Below are 19,196 nucleotides of genomic sequence, written 5' to 3' on the forward strand. Positions count from 1 at the left end.
CTTTAATACACAGTGACGTGACCTCTGACCTCTGCTGAGTCAGCTGATGCCTCACATCACTTTCGTTTTTATTTGCCCTTCTTCCTCCTCTCCTCTGCTGGAGCTGAGAGCAGGCTGGGAAGTTTAGATCCACAGCGCCCCCTGCAGGAGCAGCCAGAGCTCTGCAGGCTTCAGTCTGACTGCAACCTGCACATTTATCCACCCATCCATCGTTTTCTACCTCTTATCCGGGTTGTGGGGACAGCTTCAGACCTTCTGTGCTGATATTAGACTTTCAGTGGATTTGACTGAGATTAATATAGATTTGAATGCTGGATTATTTCTGGATTAATAAAGAATTTAGTGTTTCAACTCTGGAATTTTAATATAAAAAATATTAAACTGAAACAGAGATATATATGGAGAGAGAGAGATCTATATAGATATTTAAAATAATTATTTTTGCCAATAAAAACAGTTATCTTAATGTTTTTTTTTAAAATTGTTATTTAAATTCTATGAAACGACTGGAGGCCTTTCTTTGTTTTACGTGAGGAAAGTAGAACGGGAACAATTCTTTGCTCAAATTATTCTCATGTTATCTCTCCATCTTTCTGATGTGTTTGACGCCACTAATCGTAATAAAGTCGTCTGTCCTGCGTCTGTCGCGCCTGACTGGCAGAAATCTTCCTCTGATTTGAGCTACTTCTGTTTCCAGATGTTAAAGGTCCTCCGGCTCACCGATTCTCCTGCGGTCAGAGCCCGTACACCAACAGCGGCTCCTGGGACAGGAAGTTCTGCATCCTGACCGACACCCAGCTCATCCTGCTCAACAAGGATGATGAGGTAAAACTGAGCAGCTCCCACAGGTCGTGACCTCTCCACGACACACTCTCTGACTTCCCTCTCCTCCTCTTCCTCCCCCTCAGGTTGCAGGTGACGCTCAGGAGAGCCCCACAGACTCTGCGAAGGCTCGCAGCCTCCGCAGGACGGTCAGCGTCCCCTCAGAGGGACAGTTCCCGGAGTTCCAGGCAGAGGGCGCCACCGCCATGCTCGGTAAGATCAGAGCTGGTTATGTAATACCAGGTGTGTGTGTGTGTGTGTGTGTGTGTGTGTGTGTGTGTGTGTGTGTGTGTGTGTGTGTGTGTGTGAGGCCAAACCCTGCTGTCATCAGGAGGATTAGAGTGAAAACAAAAGAACGGCTGTGATGAGGAGGGTTTGAGTATCTCTGTGACGATGTTCACGGTCATGTGATCACAGACAGAAACCTGCGTCATGTGACGTCACATGAAGAGGAAGCTTCATCCTGGACTCTTCAGAGCTCTGTGTGTGTGTGTGTGTGTGTGTGTGTGATTAAAAACTATAAAACAGATAAAAATTATTTTAGCGTCGAGCTTTTGTGCTTGTTGGCGTTTTCGGCGTCACGGCGACCTGTGGTTTGACTTTAATACTGGGTTAAACACTAATCCTATATTGGTTTAACTGTGACGTTATACTGGGTTAACTAGACTGGAGAAATATATTTATACTGGAGACTACTGGGACGATATTTGCTTAGAAGCTGGATTCATACTGGTTGTTGTGGTGGTTTGTATGAAGCTGGGCCCTGATGGTGTCAGTCTGGGATTTATGTGGGTTTGAAACTGGTTTTACCCATAAACTCGGTTCTATCCTTGGTTTCATACTGGTTATTTGATTTTTAGTGATCCTGTTTTCATGACGTTTGTCGGCATCATAACAATCATTGTATTAAAGATTTTTCTACTAAATTAAGGATTCATATATATTTTAAATATAAGATTTAAAAGTGTAAAATATAAAAAAGTCTTGATTTTATTCACTTTGTTTGCATCTAAAAGAAAAAGCGAATATTTTCATGATGTCTCCTACACAAGTTTGAAGTTAGAAACCAGTCGTGGAGCATTTCTGGTGAATTTCTGCTGGTGGATGTTTCAGCTGCCAGATGTTCACAGCTGTCTGAGGCGTGAGAGTTTTTGTGTGCAGTTTGGGAGGTTTGTGTGTAACCTGTGATTGCAGCTCTGGCTCCTGTGACGTGTCGGCGCGCTGCGTCTCTCAGGTGGATGTTTGTCTGCTGTAATGAGGCGTTCGGGTGCAGCCTGTAATTTTGCGGCTCTGTGTGGGAACGTCGCCTCTGACCGAGGAATGCCTGAGGACAAAGCGTCCAGTGTCCGTCCGTCTGAAGGAACGCGGGTGACCCCCGCTGCCCCCGACGCCCGGGCTGAGGGGATTCCCACCCAGAGCTGCAGGGGTCCGCGAGGCTGTTGGGAAACAACACGCCGACAGTTTAAAAAGCTTTGACTCGGAGTTACCCGCATTGATGAGTTTATTGATCAGCTAGAGGACTGATAGAAGCCCCCCCCCCCCCCCCCCCAAGCTCACCCCCACGCTGACCCTCACCCGTCATTCAGCCACACAGGAGCCCATTCATTCAATGACCTCCTTAATCCCCCACCACCCACCGGCCCCTCACAGGGGGGAGGTTATTTATATGTTAATGTGGCCGGTCTGCCCCCACAAAACAGGCCCCTAACAACCAGTATGAACTGGATCTCTACTGGGATTATTCTGGTATTAAATCAGGCAAGTGAGTGTGTGGATACTGGTGTAAATACTTGTTTGAAAAAAAGCTTAACTGGTTTAATACCAGGCTACTGGTGGGAATGTAACACTGGTTTTTAGCTTGGGTACAATATCAGATTTATACTGGTTTCATACTGGAAATTTACAGGATCTAATGATGGAATTTTCTGGGTTTAATGCTTCATTCAAACTGATGTCATTGAAAATGTTCCTGTGTTTACAGTCAATACAATATTTATACTGGGCAACATTTATACTGGGCAACATTTATACTGGGCAACATTTATACTGGGCAACATTTATACTGGGCAATCGTTGGTTTAACACTGGAGTTTCCTGGTTTTTATTGATGGTCCAGAGCAGACTCACCCTGAGTTTATACTGGTTTAACTGGGTTTATAATTCTGGGTTACAACTGGTTTTATCTGCAAAAACCATTTTGTTGTAGTTACTGGCAGATCTGGATTAAAGCTGGATTATGGCTGGATGATGTGTTTGTTACTGGGGATGAAACCAGTGTCTGTGGGCTGTTAATACTGAATCTGCGGTTTAATACTGGGTTGAATGTTTGATTTTAAAGGTCTGAGGCAGTTTAATAAGTTATACTGGAAATACTGGAAATTGTGCTTGATGAGTCACTGGTTTCACACTAGAATTTTCCTGTATTTCATGCTGGATTTAAAGTGGATTTATTCGCAGGTGTAGACTGTTCAGGATTAATACGATGAGCGATCTTTGTCTGTATCCTGTTCCAGTGCTGTTAGATTTATTTGTTCTGTGTTTTTAGCTGAATTCAGTCTGGAGTCAAACTGATTCGTCTTTACTGTTCAGACTGTGTCCAGAGCGTTTTTGAATCAAACATTTCTGACCCTTTCTCTGAGTTCACTGGATGTTTTGAAACACCCGACGCTCTCTGAGACTTAAAACCAGGGCGTGAAGCAAAATACTAAATCAGGAAATTAAACCCTGTTTTATTCTCCTCCTCCTCCTCCTCTTCCTCCTATGCTTCTTTTTGCTTGTTGTTTGCAAACTGAAGGCCGAGCAGCAGTGACAGAGCTGAGATATAATTGTAGTCCTCTGTCTTCGGTACAGTCTAATTACAGTGCTGACTGTGTGCTCATTAAGTGTCTCAGCTCTGCAGCCTCCTCCTCTTCCTCGCTGTGACACAGGAGCGTCCAGCTGAGGTTCTTCCTGGGCCGCGGCCTGATCGCAGCAGATGATCTGTTTGTGAACGTAGCCCCAGGCCTCAGGTCACGCCTTCGCTCACCTGTGTAGGTGACTTCCTGTCAGGCTGCAGGTGGTCACAGCAGGAGAGTCTGTAGTTAAAGGTCAGTCGGTCAGTTTTGAGGGTCACGGGACTGGAATCCAGGCTGTCAAATAAAAGCAGCACTGGTTTAACTGGAGTAATACTGGGTTTAGGTAAGCTGGACTACTGTAGTACAGATTTATGGTTTAACCGTCTGACTGAGGCTGAATGATGAGTTTCATACTGTGTGTGGCAGACTCACTCAACATTGGTTGGATCCATTCGACCAATCAGTGTTAGTAAAGACATGACTGCTGAAGGGTCGTCTCTCTGGTCACGTGATCGCTGTCGGGCTGCTTTTGAATCGTTTCACAGCTCTGAGATTTTCACTTCTCTCAGCCAACCGGAGTACGAGCTGGAAGTCACACAACACATTTTCAGAAATCCCAGGAAGTCCGGCGACACCTTCTCCTCTGCTCCGTCCCGTCTCAGTACAAATGCACGGGAATTTTTTCAGAGTGGCCGTACGGGAACCATTGCACTTCCTGTTCCCCGTGTACTTGTATATTATAGATACATTATTACACGTGTCTTATTACACGCACAAAGACATGATTGTGAAACGTCTTCGTACTGAGTTAACGGCACGGTTCTCCTTCATGTGTTTGAAGCCAGACCTTTAACCTGAGCTCTCGGAGTGCTTTTCAGTGTGCCTGTCTCTCCGCGTGGGTCCCACACAGGCTCTTTTGTTTGGGGCTGTTTTTAAAGCTCTCGCCACTCTTTGCCGCGCTCTCTGTTCAGCTGCTGCAAAAGTCTCCAAAACGGGTTTTTGTCTTCGCTCCTCGTTGTTGTTTCAGGCTGATCTCTCGTCTCGCTTCATCTCTGGATCTGCTGCATTCCTGTCTGCTCTCCACCTGTCTGCTCCACCACAATAAAACCACCACCTCCTGCTCCAAACTCACCTTCAAAGTAAAAGTCTGTGACACAAGTCTGGATTCAGTCCATAAATTCCTCAATAAAACAAATGCTGCTGATATTAAAAGTGCTCCCTCAGGCTACATGTGACTCTGTCGTGTTCACACAGACTTAAATCATTCAAGTCAGATCAGTTCGGTCCATCAGCAGCAAAACTACAAATCTGAAAAACACCATTTATATTTGCATCATTCAGATTTATCTGTTCTTTGACGTGTCCTCGGCCACTGATATTTAAACTGAATGCACTGATACTTGTTTGTTTTTTTCACTCTAACGGTTAATTTTTCCTCCCGCTGGACGTGGCAGATTATAAAGGGGCTGTCCACCACACTGGATGTGATGTAACTGCTGGTCATGAGGGTTGGCGAGTGTCTGCAAACACTCTCCAACTGCTCTCTAAGCAGGTTTAACATCTAAACATCACCTTTTTTTATTTATGTCTCCATCATAAAAGCCTCCGAGAAGCTTTTGTTGTTGTTTTGTGAGGTTTGAATTTAACTTGTTGAGCTCGTTGTGTCAAGTCAAGTCAAGTTTATTTATAGAGCACATTTAAAAACAACCAAGGCTGACCAAAGTGCTGTACAGTAAATACAGATAAAAATACAATAGAACACAATTTCGTAATAACACCTCGCTGATAAAAATAAAATAAAAATATATAAAACAAATAAATTAAACCTTTCTAAAAGCCAATGAAAAGAGGTGAGTTTTAAGAGCGGTTTTAAAAGTTTCTAGGCTTTTGGAGAGTCTGACGTGAGGTTGTAACGGGACACAAATAGCAAGAGAGAGCCACGAAAATAAAACTGCCAACAAGCTGCTTTAAATGCTGGCTCGTTGTGTTAGAGAGCCGTGGGTTGTAAATGATGTTATCACAGTTTTATACTGAAGGCCGAGCGCTTCGCTGACAGCGCAGTTTCCTGGTTCGGACCTTTATTGTGAAGGTGCGGGGGAAGTGTGCGCTGAGCTGCTGTTTGCTGACGGAGTGAGACCGTCCGGACTGAGTGAGGACATGACTTTAGAGTTATCGCGGTTGTGATGGATTTTCCGGGTGAGTGTCTCTCTCTAACCCTCCGGTCGGACCTCCGGAGGTCGGGCAGACACCGGGAGAAGCTCGGTCTGCTGCCCGCCTCCGGAGCGCTCTCCGCCGGCTGCGTTCGGGCGCGTGTTCGGTTGAAGTTTGCCTGCAGAGCTGCAGCTTCAGGCTCCGCGAGGAGTCGGACCGAGAGGAGAAGTTAGTTTCTCCGATCAGCAGCCTGGCATCAGTTATCGATCAGTTATCGATCACCATCAGAGGTGAACGTGTTCAGCTGATGGATCAGTCGAGCTGCTGCTGGTCTGAATTTTATTCAGACATGAAAGAAAAGAGACGTTCAGCTCTGAGCTTTAACAGGTGCAGTCATAAACATATACAGCGCTTTCAAACACAAACGGCACAAAGAAGTGACGACGAAGATGTGAACAATGATGACAACGTTGTGATGATTATTCAGGAGAACACATTTCTGATTTCTCAGGCCCCAGAATTTGAATTTAAGCTCGAGTGTCTTTTAGTAAGATCCTGACAGTCAGCAGGACTGAGGTGATGAGAACTGCTGGGTGTTTCTGCCTCAGACGTCTTTGAAGGGATGACTGTGCATATAAGCACTAAACAGTTTTTATGTCAGCTCTGTGGGTTTTGCTCTGGAGGAAAGCCAAAACAGCACGGTGGCACGGTGGTTAGCACTGTTGCCGCACAGCAAGAAGGTCCTGAGTTCAATTCCAACATCAGGCCGGGGTCTTTCTGTGTGGAGTTTGCATGTTCTCCCCGTGTTTGCGTGGGTTCTCTCCGGGTACTCCGGCTTCCTCCCACCGTCCAAAGACATGCAGCTTGTGGGGATAGGTTAATTGGATAATCCAAATTGCCACTAGGTGTGAATGTGAGTGTGAATGGTTGTTTGTCTCTGTGTGTTGGCCCTGCGACAGACTGGCGACCTGTCCAGGGTGTACCCCGCCTCTCGCCCTATGACAGCTGGGATAGGCTCCAGCGCCCCCCGCGACCCTGAAAAAGGATAAGCGGAAGCGAATGGATGGATGGATGGATGGAAAGCCAAAACCTCTCTGTTATGTGTTCATGTCGTCTGTCCTTCCTCTGCTCTCGGCTCGCAGCGATGCAGCTCCTCGCACACGGAGTGGAGCAGGCAGTTAACGACATGCTGTGTTACTGTTATGGTGCAATAAAAGCTTCCTAACAAGTGTTAACCTAACGCAGCGAGCGTGCCAGCAAGGTAACGGGCTGTCGCAGCGCGGCACTTTAATCACCTTTTGGTTCTTTGGTCCCGATCATTGCATCCCTGTCCTGCAGCTCGGGTCGTCAGGTGTACATGAGTGTGTGATGTGGGCGGGTTAAAGCCCTGTATGTAACAGGAAGTCTGTGCAGAGTAGCTGAGGTGGGGCTGTGTCAGAGTCCACATGATGGAGGCTCATGTTCCTGGAGAAAACATGGCTGCGGCCCGTTGGTGATTTGAATGTCAAATCAAAGCTCCGTGTCAGAGGTCACGCCCAGACTGCAGGCAGGATGCGTGATGGCGGAGGACAGGTGAGAGTCAGAATCATTTAGACATTAAAGGTAAACATGTATTTAGAAATGATGATGCATTAAAACCTCCACGCTGAGATCTGAAGCAGAACCGACTTTAGCTTTCAGATCGTGGTTGAACTTTAAAACCAGCTCTCGGAGCATGCTGGGAGTAAAACCTGCTCCAGGGTTATTACACTGGACTGAGACTACAGCGAGTGTGTGGAAAAGAACAAGAGCTCGACTGTAGGAAAAAATAAGATCGACTAAACCTGTATTTTATCAAACCGACCATTATTTCTAACCAGGTCGTTAGAAACCAAGTGCACATGACAAAGGTTGAGAAGGCTGTGGCCCTCGCTCTCCTGACTCACAGTCCTCTGACTTAATCAGCAAATAAATGTTTTCCAGCTCGTTTCTCTAAAATAAATGATATATATTTAAGTGTGAAGCATCAGCTGACAGTCAGCGGGACGTTGTCAGTCCTCAGTAATGCAGAGGTGTGACCTCAGCCAGTCCTGTAGTCACCTCAGCAACAAATCTGGTGACACCTGAGGTCAGGATTCTTCCTCTTATCTCCGAGTTCATTCACAACACATGATGTCATCTTGAGAAACCGGGCGAGCCCCGCCCAGTCTCTTCTGCCTGCGGTCTGTCATCACTTCCTGTGTGAGGACAGTTTAAAAAACAAAAACCTGTGTGGCTGCAGCACCATGGCAACCATTATCACAGCTTACAGTCATTCACTGCTCGGAGTCGTCAGCGTCCGTCCCATGATGCACTTGTTGCTCCAATGCAGAGCCGCTCGTCATCAGGGACAACAATAAAGATCAAAGTGACCTCTGAGTGACCTCAGTTTCATTGTTATTAGTGCTCAGTAATGACCTGCTAGTTAAAGCGTATTAACGAGCTCATTGATGATGGTTACTATAACGGCCAGCCTGAGTCACACTCAGTGTGCAAACATGACTTCAGCCTCTCAGATCTGGAGGTACGCTGACGTCTCCTTACTGCGGGCGCCTGGTGCTCGGCGGCTCTCACGTGTCTTCCGGCTCCGTGCGCTCGGCTGCTCGTCATTATTAACGTTAGCCTAAATCGCGGCGCTCCAGCTGTCCCCGCTCCTGCTATGATTAGATCATTGTGTCCCAAATTTCCCGAAGACGACTCCCATCTGAGGATGCACGCAGCATGACGGGAGCTCCCTTTAAAGGAGCACGCCACTGTTTCCTGCAGTTTTGTTTTTAGAGAGTTTGACCTTTGACCTTGCAGGAGGCGGCGTTATGAAAGACCTACAGAGATGCTTCGTGGCAGCAGAGACCACGCGTCTCCACAGGCGCCTCGCTCGCTCTGATCGAGGCTGTAACTGTGATTCTGTCACTCTGGAGTTTAATGAGGGCGGCGTCCTCGCAGCACGGGAAGACGACTGACCCCAGGTCAGATTCGACTGTTTGTAACAGGAGTTTGCAATAATAGGACGAAACAAAATAACATTTATTCAGACTAAAGGTTTATTCCAGAACTTGGAATTAAGAGCTGTGGAAACAAATCTGAAGTCAGCCACAAATTCACGCTTTACATTCGAGCTGATCTGAAATTAAAGTGTCGCAAACAATAATGTAGAGCTCAGAACAGCAACGGGACTTTAAAGAAGCTTACCAAATAACAGAGCAGCAAATGTTTTCAAATCCAGAAACATTTGAGTTAAAAATCAGGTGAAGACGGCGCAGCGTTCAGAGGCTGAGCTGCCAGGAAGTACCAGGAAGCTCCCGGCTCACCGTGTCTGTGCTGATGTTAAAGTCAAAGGATGAATTCTGCAGCTACTGAGTCAGCAGAGCGTCAGCAGAGCGGCAGCGACTTTCATGCATTAAACTGCATCAATGTCCCTAAACACGACTCAGCAGAGTCGCTGCCGCTCTGACATCAGCACAAACGCTGCACCGCGGTGGCGTCCTGTTGCAGCCCACGCTCGAGTTCACGGAGCTGGATCTCGTACACCTGTGGCATCCAGACTGAAAACACCTGAATTCAAAGATACAAGCTGCGGCTCAGGACTGCTTTTAAATGATCCCAGTTTGAGCTCTGCAGGTGAAGATGACCTGATGCTCCACACTGTTAATGAAGCCACAGCTTCAGGAGGTCTGATGAAGCAAGAACGTTTAAGGTCTGCGAAATGTGACAAAACGATCAAAACTTCAGCTTTGATTACCTGTAATAGAAATAATACGTGTAACTGAGTGTGTGGACCAGCTGTTTATTATCCGACACTCGTTCCAAACGTCTTAAATCTGCCCCGACATTCCTCATGACAGAAACCAAAGCGAACGACATCCGAGCCGATCGGGCAGGTGACAGCAGGTTGAATCCTGGCGCCGTGGTCGTGGTTTGAGCAGCGGCAGCAGGGCGAGCTGGTGGCTCAGAGTTTCACTGATACTGTTAATTTATTCAGAGGAATGTGAAGCGACGCGAGAGGAGGCGGCCGACGCACACGGGCCGAACGAGGCTCGACAAACAGAACTGGTTTCATTATGTGAAAAGAAATTCTTTGAATATTTGTTGTGAAAGCGGAGCTGAGTGTGAGGAGGAGGGCTGACGGGGTCTCGTTGTTTTTATCATTCCTGCTGAGAAAAACTCTGATGACAACTGAAGAGAAGGAACAAAGCCGGCACAACAAGTTTAAAAAAGGCGAACGCCAGAGAACGCGGTCGTAGCCCTCCACAGGATCCACGCTGTTCCTACCGTCAGTATTTTCACATTCAAACACTTGAAATTGTTTAAATGTGGAAAGAAGTGATCCCTTCACCCACTGTCACTCTTCAGTGTTTTTTGTTACACGGCTCCGTTAAGAGGAATCTTTTAGTTTGTTGTTTTCTAATAATCATATAAAATATGTGAGATTTGCTGCAGGCTGACAGCCGTTAATACAAAAAATGTGTAAACACTGATAAATGATGTCATGAGCCATCAGACCTGTGATGTAACGGCCGTGAGCCCAGACACATGAGGCTGTTTCACCTTCATGCAGGCGCTGTGGCCTCACGGCTCTGCTCTTAGACACGCTCCCACTTTGGGAAACATTCGCTAAAACCAGGACTTTCTGGGAATCTCACCTTATACCTGCTGCTGTGAAAGCTCCGCCCACTCTGCCCTGCAGACAGCTTCACACAAAGGTTTCTTTGTGCAGCAGACTGGTGTGTGTGTGTGTGTGTGTGTGTGTGTGTGTGTGTGTGTGTGTGTGTGTGTGTGTGTGTGTGTGTCAGGTGTGTCAACTCCTGAATGAGCCAGAGTTCAACAGAGGTCAGCTTCAGCATTCCTCGCGCTCCTTTCTGATGACATCACATCCACCCATTCATCTTTTCTGAGCGGTGTCACACTACTGACCCACACACACAGACCCACACACACAGACCCACACACACAGACCCACACACACACACACACACACACACACACACACACACACACACACACACACACACACACACACACAGGTGACAGGTTGAACCACTTATGATGGGAGGAGGGTGCTCACGGTTCAGTGTTTACCTGCTCGCTGTCTGCTGAGATGTGATTGGTCAGTATTACCTGGTTGTTTATGTGCAGGTTTCTGTTTGTGGAGGTTTGTCCTCACAGAGCTGCTCATTCATCAGGCGGTCGAGTCGATAACTCAGACATTAAACTAATCAGCCAGCTGTGAGCGGACAGATGTTCAGGGAGCCCTCGGAGGCCGACGGGATTTTAAACTCAAACAGGCTGAAACCATCGCGTGCGCCAACACCAGCAGCTGATGGATGACTTTCTCTGACACCCGATAGCCTCCTCCTGTCCCTCGGCTCTGCCTCTCTCTGCCCTCAGGCTTATTTTTAGCAGCGGTTTTCCCACGAGTCCGTCCGGGAAGCTCGATACCTACGAGCCGACACGTGAGCCGATTTAACCCAAAGTCGTGGTGGTCAGAGGGAGGGCGGCGGAAAGATCCAGCAACTGAAAGCCGTCCAGAGTCCCTCAGTGTGCATCTGTTCACACGTTCATGCTTTTATACCTGCAGTTCCTCTAATGACCACTAGAGGCTCTGGCAGTGAGTCAATGCTTGCAACATGTTTACAGCCTGCTTAAAGTTTGTATTATTGGGGGCGGGGCCTGTTTGACTGACAGGCGGCTGTAGCTGCTAGCTGTCTGCTAGCTTGACCTGAACTGGACCAATGGCGCGTGTTTGTGCGGTTGGAAGCTTAATGACATCATCTAGCCAATAACATGGCTGCTGTGAGGTTACTGCTAACAAACGTGGGTGTTAGCACTAATTAGCAGCTAGCTGCATCAGCTGACAACTTTGTTTTTTTTTTAAAAGCATATTTAGATGAAAAGGTGCAAAGTTTCAGAAGCAGTGCACGTGCATGGTTTTACCTCAGTCTGTTAGCTACAGTGTTAGTGTAAGCCACGCCCACAGGTCACAGACCTAAGCAAAAATAGACCAAAGCACCAGACTGGCGAGCTGCTGGTCTCTGGTTTGACCGTGACCCCGTCTGTGAAGGTCGCGGTCTCTGGTGGATCCGCTGAAACGACAGATTGAGCCGAGTTCCTGCTGATCAATATCTCGTTAGCAGCAGGAGGAGGAGGAGGAGGAGGAAGGTGAAAACCTGAGCAAACTGATGATTACTGTTGATCACACGTCACATGTTTGCTGGTTCGATTCCTGGTGTGGCTCATCTGCTGATTACTTGTCTCAGAGTACAGATATTTGAGACACAGCTGATCAATAGATATTTATAGATGATCAGAGGATCCACTGAGTGTGACAGAGGACACTTGGTCATGAGTGGGTTTAAATTTTGCTGCACTGAGTCTACCTGTGTGCCAACAACAGCAGGTGTGGACTGATGCTGATGGTCTGAACGACTCAGGTGCAAAAACAGGAAATAATATTTAAGCTGAACAGCAGGCAGAGCGTCTGCAGACGCGTCTGATTACTGTTTCATAGTCTGCACGCAGCTGCAGGTACAGTTTCTAAAAGTTTCAATAATTTTCATTTTAGAGCAGATCATTAAGAAACTCTGAAAGTCTTCAGACTCAGAGACAGGCGTCGGATCCTGTGCTGAATGGTTAAAGAGCCAGAGTGTGAACATTTGTGTTATTAAAAAGCGTCGACTCTTCAGTGCCGGGTCACCGATGACATAAATTATGCTTTTGAAAGTGATTAATGGTGATTAGCGAGTGATCGGATCAATGAACAGACTCTGAAAATAGAGTTAATTTGCAGGCCTGATGTGATTCGGCCCCCAGAGTTGTGTCCCACATCAGCCGGCTGAGGGGAAACTTATTTGGTAATTATCCTCCGAGGGCAGCGATAAACGCAGCGAGAGAGGAAGAGGAGGGAGAGGGAGGTGCTGCAGAGACAGAGAGAGAGGGAGAGGGAGAGGAGGGTCTGCAGAGAGGAAGGAAGACACGAAGAGGAGGAGGAGGAGAGACAGCAGAACGGAGCAGTTTGTGGGATTGATTGAAGAAATGCGGTAAAACCTCAGCGAGCGGACGAGCGAGACTTAGAATTACTGCTGAGTGGAGAGAGAGGAGGAGGAGATGGGAAAGGAGGCAGCGTGAAGGAGGAGGATGCGGTGCTGAGGAGGGAGGGGTGGCAGAGGGGAGGGCTGGGGGATGCCAAAGTGGAGGACGGGACAAAGACGGATGTTTGCAGCTTAACCTCATTGGCTGACAGGTGGCAGCGGCTCCGGCCAATCCCGTCTGACTCTGTGTGTGTCCTCTCCTCAGATGATGGGGAACAGCTGCGATCGAGGTACCGTCTCCCTCTCTCTCCCTCTGTGTATGTCTCTGTCCGTGTCATGTGACCGACCTGTCATACCGGGCTTCCTGCCGCATGTTGCCTCAACTTTGTCCCGGGAGTGAAAGACCAGCGCTGATGGCGTCCCCGTCAGCGCTCCTCTTCCTCCATCGTCAGGGGTGGTTCGGTTGGTGGGGGGTTGCATGAAAGTTTGTCCCCGGCTTCCTCGCAGCGCTGCATGCCTGCGGCGTGCATGCGGCGAGCGCCTCGTCCTGCAGCTGGAACCTGATACAGCTCCCCGCTGCTGCATGCTGCGCTCACTTCCTGTTGCAGAGCAGCACGTTTTGTTTCCTCAGCATGTAAACATCATGTTGGCTCCATACGCTGCCGGTCGGACGCCAGCGTCTCTCCACATGTTGTTCTGGTGTCGCCATGACGCTGCTGGCTCCGTATAAGGTGGCGGCGGCCTGAGCTGGGTCGGGGTGGAACTCCCACAGCTGATTGTGGCTCGTGTGTGTCTTCATGCTCCAAACGGCTGCGTTATGAACTCTCATACAGAGGTGTCAAACATGTGGCTCGGGGCCCAACCCGGCCCACTGGATGTGTTTGCAGAGAGCTGCAGAGGAGGACGCGGAAATGTTAGACTCTGGTTTCTGCAGCAGGAAGCTTGGCGAGCTTCACAGACGGGCCGATACAGATTATTAAAGAGGAGGAGAGACAGAGGAGCGATATCTGAATGATTTACAGGTGCAGAAAGAATCTGGCGTCATGCTCTCATCACTGATGTTATTTATTATTAGTCGTGTACTTTTGAATCCTCTGTCATTGAGCCGTGGAAATCCTGGTTAGTGTTCATATTAAATAACGTAGAGATGGTCCCAGCACTGCTTCTGTCTGCTCCTCTTCTGTTTGCTGTTCACATGTTCAAGTTTTAGCTGAGCTGGTTTCAGGAAGTCTGAGGCTTCCTGTCCATGTAGCTGCTAGCACAATTTAGCCTTTTTGCCATTAGCATAGCCGCTGTGGCGCCGTCACAGCTGATTTGTCTTCATGTTTTAAAGTTTGTCTCATTAAAGTTACTCTCTTATTATCGTGACTCTTTCAGCTCATTTGTTTTTGCTGCTTCAGACTGAATGTGTTTCTCTGTTCTCAGTTCTGATTGGCTTTTACTTCTGATGTGTAACCAATCAGACTCTCCCGTAGACCTCATGTGGAACATCTGCCTTGACTTACAGTCCAGTAAATGTTTAAGTTTCAATTAAATGTTAAATCAGGACACGACCCATAAGACGTGGCGGCTCAGATGATTGCACTGGTCAGCGGCAGTCGTCATGGTTACGTGCTGTTGGCGCTCTCTGGTTTTCTTCCTATTTGAACCTTTCAGTCCGTTTGCAGCACTTTGGTTGGTGAAAATGACTTGAAGTGTGTTGGCGGCGTGATTACTGGAAGAACGTTTGACAGAAGGTGTAGATATCTGCGACCCGACGTCTGTCCTCGTCCTCCGTCATGTCTGAACGTCTTCGCCTGTCCTCCGTCGCTCAGCTCAGAGGCTGATGATGATGATGCTGGTTAACCCTCCCTTTCTCTCTCTCTCTCTTTGCAGAAGTTTCTTCGGAGAGATCTCCGAGGAGGAGGAGTATTTCCGGTTTGGGGAGCTCGGAGAAGAGCGTCGCAGTCGACAATCCAAACACGTCTCCGTTCAAAGTGCCGGTGAGTAACGGGAACGCGTCTCTGCATGTATTTATTTACTGCACGCCATCACAGAGATCTCAGGCCCGTCTCTGCTCCGTCGTCCTCTCTGGTGTTCCTCCACCCTCAGAGCACGGACACGTGTCGCCTGTTTGCTGTATATCAGGCTGTACATAAGGCAGAGTTCCTGTTACCAGCAGGTGGCGCTAAAGTCTGAATACTTGATATTAATAAGTTACGTGTGTGTTTAGGTCGTGGCATCACTCATCAACGCCTCGTCAGTTTTTCACAGCCAGAAGGGAGGGTGGCATGCTAATGCTAACTAGCTTGGTTATCAGGTTATCAGGAAAGTGCTCAGTAAATAAAATGTCGGTGCAACTGAACACAGGATATTACTGCAGCTGTTGTTTTTGTTACTGCAGCTGTTGTTCTGTTAGTTTCCAGCGTCTCTGTTTGAAGCTCTGCTGCGACTGTTTTCCCGTCGTTAGCACTTTGAAGCAGAGCTGAAACTCTGTGCTGAGAGTTTGTGTCGCAGCTCTCAGGTCGTATTTTTAGTTTCAGACGTCTTCACGCAGATTTAAGTAAACACGGCCGGGGAGCATGCTGGGAGTTCATCAGTGGTGAGGAAGTGACACGAAGCTTTCAGTCGTCTGTTCAGCGATCCTCAGAGACCAATAATCGTGATCAATAAGGTGTGATTGGCTGTTTGGTGGAGGCGGTTTTTAAGGGTGCAGGCGGCCTGTTTGAAGTGTTCCTCGCTCTCTGGCAGGATGCGTCTTTATTCTGATGCATTAAAAGGAGCCAATGAGCCTGAAGGGAGTCTGCAGGGGAGGGGGGAGGAGGTGATGCGTTTGAGGATATTAATATCTCCGGAAATGAGGCCGCTCACTTCCACAGCTCTGCACGGGGCTTTTATTGTGACAGACGACCTGAGAGCTGAAGGGTTTGATCAGAGTTTGATCATAGATGGAGATACAGGGATGACTCATCAGTGTGGAACCAATCAGCACTCAGCCTGAAGCAGGCCTGGGTGGTGTCGGTGTGTTTAGATGTCAGAGTGATTTTTAATACCAGCAAAACAACAGACACATGAATCTTCTACCAGAAGTCTCAGAGTGGCTGAGCTGAAGACATTTATTGTTTCTCCTGCATGAAAACGCCACCAGGGGGCAGCAGGTGCTGGTCAAACATGCTGCTGAGCTCAGCGACCTGTGAAACATTACACTACACTGTGCTGTGGACGACTCAGACCCCACCGCCTTTCACTGCAGCTGGCGCAGGCGAATATCGCTGTAGAACTTGGAGTTGTGTCTTCAGTGCAAACGTGACGGAGTTACAGTCGCTCTAAAATGAGCTGAAACGCACAGGTGTGTGCGGATGCTGTGCTCACGTCATTTATTCCACCTGCATGAAAACACCACCAGAGGGCGTTTTCTAGTCGAGGCACGTCCACCTGAGCCCGTTCATCGCTGCTGAATCGCGTACAGTAATCACCAAAATAATGAGATTAAACCTGACTGCAGCTGAAGGTGGTGGTTTGTGCTGAGGACTGAGGGATGGTGCTGCTGCATCAGTGTTTCATCTTTCTGGTGGATCACCTGGATCCCGTGAGTTGAGTTTGTGAGGTGGAGGATGGAGAAGTGTTTCTGTGAAGGACCTCGCTGGCTCAGAGCGGAGCTTTGTGTGAGCCACAGCAGCATCGCTCACAGCGAGGCTCTTGTGACAGAAACAGGATGGAAAAAGGACGTGTGAGACGCTGTTGAGAGATCTGAGAGTTTTTAGGGTGGATCAGTAGAAACAGGAGCCGCTTTTATTCTTGGAAGGCGGTTTGAGGTTACAGTCGAATATCTGAAGCGATTACTCACCGATCCAACGCTCATGAAAGTCCACGTTAACGTGTTTTTGTGAAGATCAGTGCTGCTCTCGTGAAAATCACCATCTGTGACTGATTCTGACCTTTGCTGTTTCTCCTTCAGGGGTTTTTCAGTAAACGTCTTAAAGGCTCCATCAAAAGGACGAGGAGTCAGACCAAACTGGACAGAAACACCAGCTTCAGACTGCCCTCCATCCGGCCCGCCGATGCCGACAGGTAACACCTCCAGAGCTCGAGCTGTTCTTCAGCTGTTCTTCAGCTGTTCTTCAGCTGTTCTTCAGCTGTTCTTCGCTCAGATTTGAGTCTTTTACTCCATTAAATCTAAGCATAAACACACTCCAGCCTTGGTGCAGACGGGATGTCTGTGCACAGTCCTTCCTCCGCCTGCAGCCTGATGATCTCCACCCGCAGGCGACGCTGTCAGGCCTCCTGTTGCGTGTTCGGGGTCCACCTCAGGCTCTCTGCTGGTTCTGCAGGGTCCAGATGGACGGTTCAGACCCCCCTGCTAGAAACAGGACAGCCTGGCCTGGAACAGGCACTGAGGTCCTGCACAGTGTGTTTCCACGTCTGTTCAGTTTAATTTCATTATTTAGGACAGTGCATGTTAATGAACATAAATGTAAACAAATTACATGAATTTACGGACAAATGTTCCTAAAATTCAGAATTTATAAACGTAAACTGATCATATGAACACAGACGAGCTAGGCTGAGTGCTTTTACCCCTGATATGAGCAAACAGCATCACGTCTGCCTTTCACATGGGGGTCTGTGGGGGCGACTCACTTCTGAGCCTCTAGTGGACTTTGGAGGAACTGCAGGTTTGCTCAGGCCTGCGGGGTCGACTGAGTCGGTCTCTAACAGCGTTTGTTATGAAGGAGGAAACTGGCTCCATAAGAGGTCTGCTGGGAATCGTGATGTGACGGTTTCCTTCGGTCTCGGCGAGCCGGTGACGGTTTGATTGGTTTGTTAGAGAGAGCTTCTGACTGTGGGCCGGGTCAGAGTCGCGGACGCGTCGGTTTGAGTGAATCTGCAGTTCGTTCATGCTCAGTGACGCTGAGCAGCAGACTCTGATATTGCAGCTCATTTCCTGCTCTGGCTGCTGCTTCTGGTCGCTCTGCGTTTCCTCCAGTAATGACGCCCGGCGTCCTTCTGTCACATGTGACAACTCTGTGCGGCAGACAGAGGGCGGGTCGGAGAATATGCAGCAGGTCTCTCCTCCTGCCGATGGTGGAGGTTGTGGGTTTTCCCTCTTTCCATTAACCCGCCCAGCCTTCCCAGCACTGCCTGGAGGTGGTTTTACTGGAATCTGCTGCACTCTGCAGAGGTTTGGTGGGTTTGTAAGAGAAAGGTTCCTCCTGAGTGTGTTTTCATGAGATCTTTTCCCTGGAAAACTTCCAGGTATGACTCTGTTTTCCTGTTAAATCATTTTTAAAGTCGTGAATGACTCGTTTCCTGTCTGAGCTCTGATCCATGTGTGTCACCAAGAAAATATGTCATTCAAAAACGTCCTTTAACAAAAATGTTTTTCGTTTCCTCGGCGATTTTGATGATAGTAAACAAAGATATTTGACACAACAGCAGTCGGATGGTTTGTACAGCTGTAAAGACTCGACACCAACCATCACCTATAAGCAGCACTTGGTGACAGTGAGGAGAAGAAGCCCCTTTAAGCAGGAGCAGGCTCAGAGACGGGCTGCCGTCCACCACGCCCTCACACGCTGTGGTAGCACTTCCTCTCACTTCCTGTCTGCTTTTTTTGAGCGACAGTTTAACCAGTCCAAGATTATTTTTCCTTTGAGGGAAAATAATCAGATTTAATCCGAGCATTACAGCATTTATCACCATGGTTACTGCGTCCTGACTTAAGACAATCGGCACTGTTAGAGTCAGCATCGAGGTGAGTGTGTTTCCTTATATGGAGAAATGGGGGCGTGGCAGATTTCAGACCGCAGCGATTAACCTGATTCACCAACATGAGAACAAACATGGTCGGCGTGCGCGTGTCATGACAGGAAACTGTGAGTGAGGAATTAATCCAGATGCAGGTCTCCTCCTGGATTCATGCAGGTGTGGGAGGAGCTTCAAGCCTGAGCGAGGTTTAACGGCCAACAGGAAGTGTGTGACACCAGGAAGTGTTTGCTGAACCTCTGCACAACATCTGTCCCAGCCTCTGTGTGCGTGGTGCTGATGCTGAGTGCAGCTTTATAACCGACAGAGTGACAGCCAGCTGGACATCAGGATAATGCTGCACACTCACACACTCACACACACACACACACACACACACACTCACACACACACACACACACTCACACACACACACACTCACACACACACTCACACACACACACACAGCCTCGCTCTCAGTCAGCTCTGAGCTCTGACTCCTGATGGATGGTTCGTCCTCTCTCCTCCGCAGAGCTCGGATAGCTCAGCTCTCCAAATCGCTCCGATTCAGGTAGGACTGCACTCGCGCGTGTGAGATGAAAACGGTGCGTTGTGATTGGTT

The 19,196-nt window shown here is 48.3% G+C and overlaps 1 protein-coding gene across 7 annotated transcripts in view; it reads left to right on the top strand.

Annotated features, from left to right (window-relative positions):
• rasal2 (RAS protein activator like 2) overlaps nucleotides 1-19,196 on the top strand; it is a 63,703-nt gene that overhangs the window by 27,699 nt on the left and 16,808 nt on the right. For 5 of the 7 annotated variants that reach the window (XM_082513548.1, XM_082513551.1, XM_082513546.1 and 2 more), the window contains exons 2-5: nucleotides 698-825; nucleotides 909-1,035; nucleotides 14,726-14,832; nucleotides 16,788-16,900. In XM_082513548.1, coding sequence (XP_082369674.1) covers nucleotides 698-825; nucleotides 909-1,035; nucleotides 14,726-14,832; nucleotides 16,788-16,900 — 475 coding nt within the window. Of the gene's footprint in view, nucleotides 1-697; nucleotides 826-908; nucleotides 1,036-5,732; nucleotides 5,853-14,725; nucleotides 14,833-16,787; nucleotides 16,901-19,039; nucleotides 19,146-19,196 lie in introns of those variants that run through there. The other 2 variants (XM_082513549.1, XM_082513550.1) reach the window with 2 other exon arrangements.

The sequence above is a fragment of the Aulonocara stuartgranti genome, assembly GCF_965226115.1.
Source record: "Aulonocara stuartgranti genome assembly, chromosome: 18".
Classification (NCBI taxonomy): domain Eukaryota; kingdom Metazoa; phylum Chordata; class Actinopteri; order Cichliformes; family Cichlidae; genus Aulonocara; species Aulonocara stuartgranti.